At 46.2% G+C, this 13,911-nt stretch overlaps 1 protein-coding gene across 1 annotated transcript in view; it reads left to right on the top strand.

Annotated features, from left to right (window-relative positions):
- Positions 1 to 13,911, top strand: part of Map3k5 (mitogen-activated protein kinase kinase kinase 5) — a 208,393-nt gene that overhangs the window by 122,633 nt on the left and 71,849 nt on the right. The window contains exon 11 of the mRNA XM_052170035.1: positions 6,817 to 6,924. Within this exon, the coding sequence (XP_052025995.1) occupies positions 6,817 to 6,924 (108 nt within the window). The remainder of the gene's footprint in view (positions 1 to 6,816; positions 6,925 to 13,911) is intronic.

Below are 13,911 nucleotides of genomic sequence, written 5' to 3'. Positions count from 1 at the left end.
TAGATATGCAGATTTGAGAAACAGAGTCCCACCTGGAGAGCCCGTATTAAAAAAAGCCAGATCCAGCTGTCCCCTGCCCCTCGCTCTTTCTCACCTCCCTCCCTTTTCTCTCTCTCTCTTCCTCCCTCCCTCCCTCCTCCCTCCTTCCCTCTTTCCCTCTTCCTTCCTCCCTCCCTCCCCTCCCTCCCCTCTTCTCTCCCTCCCTCTCCCTTTCTCCCTCTTTCTCCCTTCCTCCCTCTCCTTCCCCTCCTCCCTCCCTCCCTCCTCTCTCCCTTCCTCTCCCTTCCTCCCTCTCCCTTCCTCCCTCTCCCTCCCCCCCTCCCTCCCCCTTCCCTCCCCTCCCCCTCTCTCTCCCCATCTCTTCTTTCTCCCTCTTCCACATGGTCACTACCATCCCTCATCTCTCTATCTTCTCTTTTCTTCTCTATCTCCTTTTCTCTCTATTCTTTTAATAATAAAACATCAAAACTATGAACTGTCTCTTTTATTAAGGCCGCCACATAAGAGCACGGAACAGGCCTCAGGGCTTCCAGCCACCAGGGGAAGGTTCGAGCCGCCTTACAGTCAAGCCGTGTCTCAGCCAGCCAAGCAGCTCATAACAGTTTCTACCTTGAAACATGGTTTCCTGCATCGCAGAAGGTTGCTGGAAAAGCTTCTGTCTTGCCTGGCTGCCCACCAAACTTTGGGGATCCTCTGTCTGTGGTTGCTCTGCTGTGAAAGCCTGTGCACTCGTGTCTCTAACCCTGCACTAAGAGCACCGTCTTCCAATGAACAGGATCTGGAAAGACTGGAGCAAATGCTGCAGAGCATACAGAAGAAGAAGGAGCTGGCCATCCAGGAAAAGAACCTAGAAGAAACACTGCAGCATCAATTTGCTGTTCTCCTTATGAGATAGCTGAACATTGCCAGGCTTGAAAGCATTCTGTCAGCCATTTGCAAGAATCAGTCTTGAATTGCTGGGTGGTGGTGGTGCACACCTGTAATCCCAGCACTCTAGGAGGCAGAGGCAGAGGCAGGCGGATTTCTGAGTTCGAGGCCAGCCTGGTCTACAGAATGGTTTGCAAGACAGCCAGGGCTACACAGAGAAACCCTGTCTCAGAAAAAAACAAATCCAAAAAAATAAATAAAAAGGAAGCCAGATCCATTAGTGTTATAGTGCTAGGGGAAGCCGAGACAGGAAGATCCTTTGGGCTCACTGGCCAGCTAGCCTAGGCTACTTGATAAGTTCCAAGCCAGTGTGAGACCCTTTAGGTGAGAGCCAGAGATATGTATGGCTCCTTGGTTAAGAGCATTGGCTGCTCTTCCAAAGGACCTGAGTTTGATTTACAGGACCCTCACAATGGCTCACAATGGAATTCTGGGTCCAAGGAACATGATGACCTTTTCAGCCCTCTCTGAGTACTGCACGCATGTGGTGCATAGACAAACATGCAAGCAAAACACACACATGTATAAACTTTTACAGTTGGCAGATGTAGGGGACAGAAATATTTTAGACTCTGCTGGTGGGTATAAGAATTGACAGACATTCTGGAAAATTGTTTCGAGTAGGGATGGTGAGATATGGAAGGGACCTTGGGACTTCAACTGTATTTGCAAAGTCTGTTTCTTTGAACTGTCTTGAAGTAAGCACCATAGGGCATTGGCTCTGTGTTCATAGACAGGCTGGGGCACACAGGCATTATCATGCACACATTATCTTGAACACATTATATTATTGTGCACATATTACATTATCTTGCACACAGTATATTATCATGCACACGCACATTAGCATGCACACTTGCACACATTACATTATCACGCACATTATCTTGCAGACTTGTTTATCGTTTGTTTTTGCAACAATCCCACTTGTTGAAACCTCATGCTTTATTTGTGGCTGTTTTTGAAGAGACTAAAATCGAGTGCTTTGTGCTTATTTCTTTCACTCCTACTCCAGAATACATAACGTGAAAACTCGGAATTGCTTTTCCATGCTTTGTTGTTACACTGAGTGCAAAATTGCAGTTTTCTAATTCTTACTTTACCCAAGGCCTTGAGAATGTGGGTCAGGCACTCTCAATGATCACACTCCCACAGAGCTCTACCACTGACCCCGCCCTCCTCTAACACTGACCCCGCCCCTCCTCTCTCTACCAAGGCCCTGCCCCTCCTCTAACACTGACCCCGCCCCTCCTCTCTCTACCACAGACCCCGGCCCTCCTCTAACAATGACCCCACACCTACTCTCTCAAACACTGACCCCGCCCCTCCTCTCTCTACCATAGGCCCCGCCCCTCCTCTCTCTACCACCGGCCCTTCCCCTCCTCTAACACTGACCCTGACTAACACTGACTTAGCCTCTTCTCTTAACACTTACTCAGCCCCTCCTCTCTCTACCACTGACCCAGCCCCCACCTCTTCTCTCAAATACTGACCCCGCCCCTCCTCTATCTACTATCCGCCCCGCCTCTCCTCTCTCTAGCACTTACTCAGCCCCTCCTCTCTCAAACCCTGACCCCGCCCCTCCTCTCTCTAACACCCAGCCCCTCCTCTCTCTAACCTGACCCTTCCCCTCCTCTAACACTTACTTAACCCCTTCTCTCTAACACCGACCCCGCCCCTCCTCTACCACTGACCCTGCCCCGCCTCTATAACACTCAAACCCTCCTCTAACACCAACCCCGCCCCTCCTCTAACACTGACCCCGCCCCTCATCTCTAACACTTACTCAGCCCCTCCTCTCTCTAACACTGACCCCGCCCCTCCTATCTCTACCACTGCTGCATACCACAGCTTGTTTATTCATTTGCTTTTTAATTTTTGAGACAAGGTCTTACCAAGTCGATCATGCTGGTCTCAAACTGCCTCCTGCCTCAACCTTCAGAGCACGTGTGCATCACTCTGCCTAGCTGATTGGACTGTCTTACACTTTATCTTGTATCAATTCCAGAAAGCCTGTCTGCCAGGAAGTTCCTAAGTCCATAAAAACTACTTCCAATTAATCACATGCCTATTTTCCTGTATCTGCATATATAAATAAGCATTGCAGAAAGCATAAATATATTGCTGCAGAAATAAGGAAAGCATATTGTAAATGTAGAAAAAAATACACACAGCGTAAATCATGAAATAGCAGAGATGGTCGGGGGAGAGAGACATACATCTGTATATATAATATACATGCAGGCATACATATTTGGGTAGCAAGTTGTCACTGTGTCTCAAATTGGCCACGTTTGCTCCTTCACAGAGAGAAAGGGACCTTCTGGTGCTATGTCGGTCACTGTAATATCGTGTCCTCATGGTAGCATCGTCTGTGGCTCCTGCTTGGGGCCTTTGGTGGTCTTGCTTAGGATGGTCACATTGTCCATTTGTAAAGCTGGTCTGACTATGGAGAGTTCACATGGGAAATTCTATGCTGTATTGTTTCTATTTACCTCGTTCCCATAACTTCTTTGCCATCCAAGAATCAAAAGACAAAGCCAGACATGGCCAAAGATGGCGGAAAGTTTGGGACTTGCTTTGGATGGCCCTCCTTATTTAGGCTCAGTCCAGTTTGTTCCCTTTCCTTGTCTCCTCTTGGGCTTGGAAGAGATTTGCCTTCCACCTGGCAAAGCCTGGAGGCCCAGATGGAGAGGGGCCTGTGCTCTGCGGCTCTCTAGAAACATAGGTCTGCTCGGGTTGCTAACAGCTTCCCTGTTGACCTTGCCCTGCTCCGCTGGCTCAGATAAGTGAACTCTGTGCTCATTGTAACATAGACTGGTGTGGAAGCCAGAGAGGACGCCTCACGTGAGCTGGGTCACGCGCCAGGCTCCGTTCAGCTGCCTCCTTTTTCTCAGTTGATTTTTTTCTTCCTCCTGTCTCCTCCTAACTCACCCCTTCCCTTTCTCCTCCTCTCTGTTCCCTTCCTTTCCTCCTCCCTCCCTATTCCAGCTCCTCCTCCCATTCTTCAACCCTTCTGTGGTTATCTTGTTTTTGTCATTTCAAGGGCAGATCTCAGGGCTCCTGGAACTTTAGACAGTGATAACCTTGTTTTGTTCCCTGTCCCAAGTGGAGAACACATAGTTCAGAGTTTATCTATTGGGAACATTTGGGACGACAATAAAGGCATAGTTCAACCTGAGAGGGAGGTTCTTCTGAGACTGCTTTCCTGAAATAATTGCCTGTGGATTCGAGGAGCAGAGGATTCTCATTTGTTAGTGAAGAAACCTTGGAAGATCCTTTGGGAATCCTCATTTTTTATTGTCTATTACTTGTTTAAATATCTTAAACACTGGGTTGCTCAGGTATGACAGCACCATTTCTTTTTTACTATTATTAATTATTATATTTATTTAGATCCCAAATGCTGCCCTCCCTCCTGGTCCCCCCTTACAGAGCAGGAGGCCCCTACCCTGGGCATTCCCCCACCCTGGCGTGTCATGTCTCTATAGGATTAGGCACATCCTTTCCCACTGAGACCAGACAAGGCAGTCCTCTCCTACAAATGTGCCAGGGGCCTCTGACCGGCCTATGTATGCTCTTTGGTTGGTGTCTCAGTCTCCGGGAGCTCCTTGGGGTCCAGGAGAGTTGACACTGTTGGTCTTCCTGTGGGGTTGCCATCCCCTCCAGCTCCTTCAATCCTTCTCCCAACTCTTTCATAGGGGTCCCCGACCTCTGTCCAATGAGTGCTGGGCTGTGGGTGTGTCTCAGTCAGCTGTTGGGTAGAGCATCTCAGAGGACAGCCATACTAGGCTCCTGTCTGCAAGCATTACACAGCATCAGTACTAGTGTCAGGGACTGGGGCCCACCCATGGGGCGGATCCCAAGTTAGGCCGGTTATGGTCAGTCAGTCATTCCTTCAGTCTCTGCTCCATCTTTGTCCCTGCATTTTTTTGAGACAGGACAAATTTTGGGTCGAACATTTTGTGGGTGGGTTGGTGTCCCCATTCCTCCACTGTGGCTTCCATCTGGCTCCTGGAGGTGGGCTCTTTAGGGTCTATATTCCCACTGTTGGGCAGTTCTGCTAGGGTCACCCACGTTGGCTCCTGGGAGCCTCCGCCATCCCAGGTCTCTGGGACTTCCTAGAGATTCCCCCTATCCCAGCCCCAACAGTTACATATTTCACTTCATTCTCCTGCCCACTGAGCCTCTCCGGACTCTTCCCACACCTGATCCTGCCCTCTTCTCCACTTCCCCTCTTCTACCCAAGTCCCAGACAGCACCATTTCTATACTAGTAGTAGAAAGTCAGTCTTCAGTCTTAGCAGCACTGAGCTTGACCCGACTGGAGTTGTAGACTTGGTTAACCCACTAAGGGGGCGTGGTCCTGAGTCAGAACTTGGGCATCATGTTGAGATTTTTTTTTTTTTTGTTCTCAAGGTAAAGGAAAATTTGGAGGTTCTCCCCAACCCCCGCACCCTTTCTGTGTACATAAAGTTACATAAGTGTTCTGTGATAGTAAACTTAGAGGGAAATGACTATTTTGGATTCCTGGTATGTAGCCAGGAACCAGTTTTCTGACCCACATTCTTGTCTTTCCTTGCTCAGGCTGCATCACATATTTTAATGCATTGGTGAACCTGTTCTTTCTTGATAGCAGAGCGCTAGGATTTTTATTTCTCTAGTTTTATCTGATAAACCTGCCTGATTCATGATTACTTCTGAAAGTAACTGTATTCAGCAGAGTACAAAGAATCATTCCAGTTTCTCTGTAATGAAGTAATGCCTTTTCTTTCTTCTTTTTAAACATTCTTGACTACCCTAAAAAAATTAGTCCTTGGGGCTAGAAATAAAGCCCAGTTGGTAAATACCTGGTATTCATGTGAGTTCCTGGTTCAGTTCCCAGTACCACCTAAAGCAGCGATGGAGGCGTGTGCTCTTTCTGGAAGGTGGAGTCAAATGATCGGAAGGTCAAAGTCTCCTGGGACATCACACCCCCTGTCTCAATATTTTTTTTAAATTAACTTTTAGACTCTATACAAAAATAACTACCACAACTTTCAAGTTAGACAGAATGTGATATATTGATGCCATTCCCTCTTGGCATAAAGTTTTCATAATAATAAAACTTTTACATATCACTTTCCAATATAGATTCTCAACTTGCTTATGCCATGCCCTTCAGACATCGCTGGAATATGAGAAAATGCTATGTCTCTTATTGAAGATTCCAGTTTTATCTCGAAGGCAATGCAAAGATTTTTTTTTATTATTTCACATAGCTATAACTGATTTGGTTTATATATAACCCTCTTCCTACAAAATCCCAAATTATTTATAAATACATTTTCATGCCTATAAGAACCATCCTTCCACCTCCTTATGACAGAGTGTGACAGCAGAGAATCTCAAATTCCTGTTCTAGAAATAGAACCTTTTGGTTCTATACAAAAAATGCTTTATCACGTTTCTGCCATTTTTGACACACTTACTTTAATAGAAATAGCGTGTGTATTACATAATGATCAGTCTAAGTTTTGGGAATGAGGTGTGTCTCCGGTTGTAGCCTAGGCTGACCTGGAACTTGCTTGTGTAACCTAGACTGGCTTTGAACTTGCACTGATCCTCTGCCTCTTCAGACCCGTAGTTAGAAGCATGACGCTTTTCATGGCCATTATGTTCTCCTGGAATAGCCAAACTACGGACCTTGAAATATGACTTAGGGTCCATTAGCAATAAAAGCTGGTCCTTGGGATAAGTGTATATCACAAAATACTCAAAAGATCCTAGGACCTTCACCCGAAGTTAAGATGATTTCTACGGCAGTCGAACCTATAGCCTCTTCCACACGGTGTTAGATTTATGGATGCAGTTGTCTCTAATGCAAGCTTCTTTTCCTTATTTTTCCTAGGTATTAATATTAGAGCCAACCAAAATCTATCAGCCTTCTTACCTGTCGATCAACAATGAAGTTGAGGAGAAGACTATATCTATTTGGCATGTTCTCCCTGATGACAAGGTAAACCGTGCAATTAAGATAAGACCTCTGCCCTTCTGGTCTCACCTCAGTAAAGGTGTTAATTAAGAAAAATAGCTTGACTGTTTATCTTAGTATAAGTACATGCTGTAAGATAAACACTGCTAATTTGGGGTTACGAACCTCATCAATTAGCAGGATATACTTGGGGTATATTTCATATTTTTAGTGTAGATGGTCTAACCATTTCAAGTGTGCTAAAAATTGGGATATTTCTTTGTTTTAGAAATTCATACTGTAAGCCAAGTTATGCCCGAAGGGGTAGCTTTCAAAATTATGTCAAAGAAATAATATTTTAAAAATTATGTTGTAAATGTCATGTTTCTTAATTCTAGGGAGCCTGCTGGAGTAAAACCACTTACAGGCTCACACTGGGCCTGTTGTTATAGTCATTGTGTCTGAGTGCATGCTTGTCTAGATACCAGCTTAATTTCAGATTAGTCCTGGCTCGGTGCTGTTTGGATAAACTGAGGTAGGACATACACTTCCGCTTGGATCCCGAAGGTTCTTGGACCCCTCATATCTGCCCCGGGCAGCATGCGGTCATCCTTAGCATGCCAGAGGCTCATTCGGATATTGTTTCTCTTCGTTTTGAGACAGGGTCTTTATATGTAGGCAAGGCTGATCTCTAAATTTTAATCCCCCTGCCTCAGTGTCAAATAGTGAGATTATAGGTATGATTTTTATCAGTTCTAATGCTCACATGGCTATTCTTAAAAAGCAGACATGTGCAGGACCTGCCCAAGCAACAGGGGAAAGCACAGATATTAGAGAAGTCTTAGGAAAAAGTTTATTTGAGAGACTTTTTTTGTTATAATTGTTTGCCAAATTACTCTTTTAATTTTCTTTAAGCATGACTCATTCATTTGTTCCCGGAATAGATGTTTGATGAGCACTTACTCTATGCCAGGCAAACCAGGCACTGTGTTAAACACTGGGGAAAGCACTGTGTGCTAGATAAACAAAACCCCTCTCTCATGGGGCTTACATTTTCTCTTGGGAGGCAAGAAACCAGTGAGGGAGACCTGCAGGGGTATACAGTGGTGACAACTAAACCAGTGAGGGAGACCTGCAGGGGTATACAGTGGTGACAATAAACCAATGAGGGAGACCTGCAAGTGTATACAATGGTGACAAGCCAATAAGGGAGACCTTCAGGGGTTTACAGTGGTGACAATAAACCAGTAAGGAATAACTGCAGGTGTATACAGTGGTGACAATAAACCAATGACGGAGACCTGCAGGGGTATACAGTGGTGACAATAAACCAGTAAGGGAGACCTGCAGGGGTATACAGTGGTGACAATAAACCAGTAAGGGAGACCTGCAGGGGTATACAGTGGTGACAATAAACCAGTAAGGGAGACCTTCAGGGGTATACAGTGGTGACAATAAACCAGTGAGGGAGACCTGCAGGGGTATACAGTGGTGACAATAAACCAGTAAGGGAGACCTTCAGGGGTATACAGTGGTGACAATAAACCAGTGAGGGAGACCTGCAGGGGTATACAGTGGTGACAATAAACCAGTAAGGGAGACCTGCAGGGGTATACAGTGGTGACAACTAAACCAATGAGGGAGACCTGAAGGTGTATACAACGGTGACAAGATAAAAATAATGCACAAGCTGGGAATGAGTTTGCAATACTTAAGTTAATAGACTTGAATATATTTAGATTTTATCACTGTTCTTATGCAGCGTGGATTTCCTAAGACATCCTCATCTGTATAAGGGAAGATGATGATGATAAAGTATTTATTATTATCATTATTTTAAATTATAATTTATTATTGTTGTTATTACAGCATCACCTACCTCAAAAGATTGTTTTGAGCAGACATGGTTGCTGTTTCTGTAATCCCAGGGCTTGGGAGATAGAGGCAGAAAGATCATAAATTCAAGGCCACACAGTGGATTCCAGGCCAACCTGAGCTAACAGAAACCCTTCCCTCTCCCAGTTTTGATCTGCAGGTTATATAAAGTGATGTGGAGAGTGCACGTCACAGAGCCCTTTATTCCAATGAATACCACACATATTTGAAGAATAACAACAACAATTATAAAATGACTGCTTTTTTTCTTTTTAACTAGGGCTGACTCGTATTTTTTAAGACCCGAGAATGTAGCCTTGCTTTATTCTTTTAACAATGTGAGGTGTCATTTGGGAGATTGTAACTCCTTCAGGACACATGTTGAGCTACCTGTTGTGTGAGCCTGCAGGATAACTGTAAGTTCTGATGTTTTGTGTGGTATTCACAGTGAGTCCTGAGTGCACACACATACATTGATAGGAAAATCGCTGTGTGATTCTGGTGTGCAGCCGTGGTTGAGAACAGGTTTGATAAAGGGCTGTGGACACACCCAGTGTCTCAGTTGTAGCCACACATGAAGAATCATTCTTTCCTTGACTTTATGACTAAGTTGGGCTCCTAGGGATGAGAGTTTTCAAAGGATGGCACCTTGGCACTCGGGTGACAACAACTGGGTTACAATCTGGATTTCCGCTGTGTGTCCCACCTGACTGTCAAAACTCACATGCGCGAATCACCAGTGTCGGAGGCGAAGCAGGCCCAGCCACACAGCATGTTTATAATGCAGGAAGAATAACTCAAGCACTGGGGTATTCACATCAGCTGGGCTAAGCCTTTCCTAGCTGTCAATCACGCCCAGGCCCCGCCTATCAAAACATCAGCGAGTCACTGGACAGCTGCCCTGCAACACCCTGATTCTGTTTGCCCTGATATATTAAGTTATTGTATGTTTGAATACATTCGGTCATGTTAAGTCTGGTAAGGGGTGGTGTTTGGGCAGGCATGCTATAGGCTGGATAGCATGCAACCACCCAATGAGTGTGCAGTTACCCATTTTCAAAAGGACGTCTGTGCACCCGCCTCCGAGTGGCTTCTGTCAGAGCTGTGGCCTTTTCAGATCCAATCTTTGGAGTGCTGGCTCCACTACCACGTTCATAGAACAACTGTGGACTGGCTGCACTCGAGTTTTATAGTTTGCCCACTAACAGGTTATGATAACTAAGCGATCTTCACATGACAAAATACACCTTATACATGCTGGTATCTGCAGTATAGTCATGAGGTCCATTTATCTAGCCGTTAAAGTAGAAAATTCCAAAAGGTACAATTGTCTTTTTTTTTTTATAATTCCAACTTATTCAGAAAGGGAACTGCCTTGATAAGGAACTTTATGACAGCTAAGGCATTCTCTGTGTTCTTTGTGAGGAGAGAATGGCGGACACCAATGGCGGACTCCATGTCAGTAGCATTTCTAGTATCTATCTTGGAGTGTTACGTGACACCTGAGGAGGCCTGTGATGGGTAGTGAAACTCCCCGCCTCTTCCCCCCATGAGGAGTTCTGTGGCTTGTGGGACCATGCTGGCTTGTGGGGAAGACCCTGTGGACCTTTGGTCTATGAAGTTCAGTGAGGAGCAATTGGCAGAGCGTGCTTCTTGTGGAAGCTTCCAGAAGGACTTGGAGTCTGGGCTTTGGTTTGGAGCAGGACTAGAAGAGAAAAGGGAGAGGAATGACCTCAGATCAGAGGAATCGAGCAAAGTCCCACCGAGGCAGGGTAAGCAGATGTGAGCCTGAGGTATTCAGGGTAGGAAGGAGCCTTTCTGACTTACCAGGGAGAGGCTGTGACGGCGGTGGGAAATGTGGTAGGCAGGACATTACAAAAATCCCAACTTGTTTCCTGAGTGAGGAAAGAGAATTTAGACATGTGCTGTCTGTTATTCAAGCTACTTAAAGTCTAAGGACTGGCAAGAGGGCAGCATAGAATAGCTAGGACAGGGTCAGAGTGAGGCTGCAAAGGTGGACAGTCTGGTGTTACCTGGGCAGTCCGGGTAACTCTTCCTGTAGCCTCCTTATATGAAGAAAAGACAGTAACTTACAGGAAAGTGCTTGCGATAATTACCAGGAATTCCCCCAGCACAGGGCTAAATGCACAGAACTTGTGTCAATGATGTTACTGCTGTAGCTGCAAGACATATCTCACCTTGACATAAGAGTTTGGGTATCAGCCGGGCAGTGGTGGCACACACCTTTAATCCCAGGACTTGGGAGGCAGAGGCAGGTAGATTTCTGAGTTTGAGGCCAGCCTGGTCTGCAGAGTGAATTCCAGGACAGCCAGGGCTATGTCTCAACAAACCCAAGAGAGGGGGGGGGAGGGCGGGGAGGGAGAGAGAGAGAGAGTGTTTGTGAATCTTGGACCCTGGAGGGCCACAGAAAAGATTGCTAAAGGAAAGAACCAGAAATGAAGAAGTCAGGGAACTTAGAGCAGGAAAAGGGGGCTGCAACTGCAGATTGGTGGGCCACCTGAAAAGAAAAGGGGAAAATGTATAACCCAGTGTGTCATTAGGTTAGTGTTAAGAACTGTTAAGTGTTAATGGTTCAAAGTCTGAGAGTGATGACACCAGACACCAGCAGGGTACTTAGAAGGGAAAGGTGAATTCTGGAGGAATTTCATTTTGGACCGGGGCACTTGGACCTCATGACCTACAAGCGCCTCCAGAGACGAGATTTGTCCAGACAACCCTGGGCATAGTCAATGCACTTGTGTGTGTCTTCTAAGCATACTGCTTTGAAGCGCAGTGCCTTATTTACAACACTCTAAAGTCGATGTAGACACGCTCTTAAAGAGGCAAGCCTGGGAGAGATCTTCAGAGGCTTAACCGGAAAGAGCAGGGTTACCCAGGGACACTTGGAATGGAATGCGGCTAAAGGAATTAGCGATGAACACGGTCCCGAGAAGGAGTGCAGAGCCAGTGGATTTTGGAAGACAGGAAAGGAGCAAGCAGTGAGCCAGAGGTTTTTGGAAGCAGTACTACTTCCAACTAGATGTTTTGGTTGCTCTTTTAGAAGGGTTCTCTGTTAATTGAAGTGGGTCTGGTATAGATGTTTTTATTCTCTCTGACATTCTTTACACTATGCTAAGAAATACATATGTTAAGATATAAATGACTACGTGAGGAAGGGTTATTGGCTTAGGCTGTGGGTTATCCACCGTCTATTTCTGTGTCCTTTAAAAAATATTTATTTTATTTTGCTTGCATGCATGCATATGTATTTTTGGTGCCTGCAAAGGTCAGAAGAGTGCCCCAGGTCCCTTGGAACTAGAACTATAGATGTCCATGAGACAGCCTGTAGGTGCTGGGAACTGAGCCTGGCCTCTCTGAAGTGCGCTAACCCCTAAACCATCCCTCCAGTTCTCCCACTGTCTTTTGACATGCGTGGACTGCACCTGTGGTATCCCATCCCCTGTAATCCTCATAGTAAAAAATGCCCGTGTTCAAAAGTGTAAGCTTTTGCAAACCAGTGTCCCTCTGGGTTGTAAGTGGATTCTCTGTAGACATTCATTCAGTCCAGATCCCAGGACTCCTGTTCCTGTTCCAGTACTTGAGGAAAATCTGCATGTGTACCATGGAAGGAAAACCTAGATAGAGAGAAGCCACATGCAAGACATTTTGTGTGGTTGTTTGAAATCCCTCCTCTCCCTTTTAGGGTTGAAATGTAAGCAGGCTGTGTTTTTAGCCTATGCTGTGGCTTCTCAATCAGGAGTGTGACTGGCAGGGACCCGTCAGCACCCAAAGGCTGCCTGCACACTCTGGCCCCAGCTCTTAGCCAGTGGCCGTTTAGAGAGGCCTAGAAAACTGTGTGAAGGATTCGTACCCAGTTCCAGGTAGTCGGTCCTTCCCGTTTGTGATGTTCTGGGTTGTAACTCCCAAGCAAAACAGCTCAACCCAGAAGGAAATGGTATTTCCTATCCTGAGAAATCCGGAGATGGGTTCCTTCAGAGGAGGATTTTGTAGCAGAGTTCTGAGCTGAGTTCTCTGTGAGTTGTTGGCTCTCTTCTCGTGGTCATAAACAGCTTCTGCAGGCATTGCCTCACACAGACAGCACCCCAGAAAGGAGGATCCAGCCCAGAACCTTCATAAAAACGCCTGGAAGGAATTTGAACTTGTCATGGCCAGTTTAGGCTAAATCCTCTGCCCCAGCAGATTCTGAACAACAACAATAATGACGACAACAACAACAACAACAACAACAACAACAACAACAAAACCCTTTGTTGTTACTGTTAGCTAGGGAGAAGGAGGGACTAGGGCGAAATGGCTGGTACCTCAGGTAAGCAATAAGGCCCCACAGTATAATTATTAAATTATTACTGTCACTCTCATTGTTAACTCCTACTTCTTATTCCTGCCCTAGCCAGGACATGGGATATGGCGTGGATCAGTTCCTAGAAATGGTGCTTTGTGCTGGTTCAAATAGGTAGCCATGGTGTGGGGTCTGCGGGGCTAATTAATCACTCCAGCTCTGCCTCTCTGGATCCTGGTACAGCTCACCAGTGCCCCCCTGTGGTGAGTCCCTGCTAGCCGTGAAGGTCAGGCCTCCTCCCATGCTGTGGTTGCAGTTTAGGCTTTGAACTTGAGCTCCCAGGGACTTAACCAACCAAGGAGTACGCATGAAGGGACCCATGGCTCCAAATGCATGGGTAGCGGAGGATGGCCTGGTTGGACATCAGTGAGAGGAGAGGCCCTTGGTCCTGTGAAGGCTCATTGCCCCAGGGTAGGGGAATGCCAGGTCAGGGAAGTGGGAGTGGGTGGGTTGGTGAGCAGGGGGAGGGGGAATGGGATAGGGGGTTTTCGGAGGGGAAATGTGGAAAGGGGATAATATTTGAAATGTAAATAAAGAAAAGATCTAATTTTTTTTTTTAAAAAAGAGGGGGGCACTGTAGTAAAATGTGTCCAGGCGGAGCAGCCTTGTGGAAAGCGGATACTCAGGAAGTAGTCTGCTCTTTCCTACCAAACCAGCCTGGTCTATTCAGGAACCCCTCCTTGGTCTCTCCCAGTGCCACATTCCAACTTTTGTGCTTGTCACGTTCTGTGGCTGCTTTTGCACACCACCCACCCAGCCTGTTCTGCTCTTATTCCCACGTCCCAACCCAACCATGG

This window comes from Apodemus sylvaticus, chromosome 23 (assembly GCF_947179515.1).
Source record: "Apodemus sylvaticus chromosome 23, mApoSyl1.1, whole genome shotgun sequence".
Taxonomy (NCBI): domain Eukaryota; kingdom Metazoa; phylum Chordata; class Mammalia; order Rodentia; family Muridae; genus Apodemus; species Apodemus sylvaticus.
The sequence above is the reverse complement of the archived record's forward strand: the minus strand, read 5'-3'. Positions and strand labels throughout refer to the sequence as shown.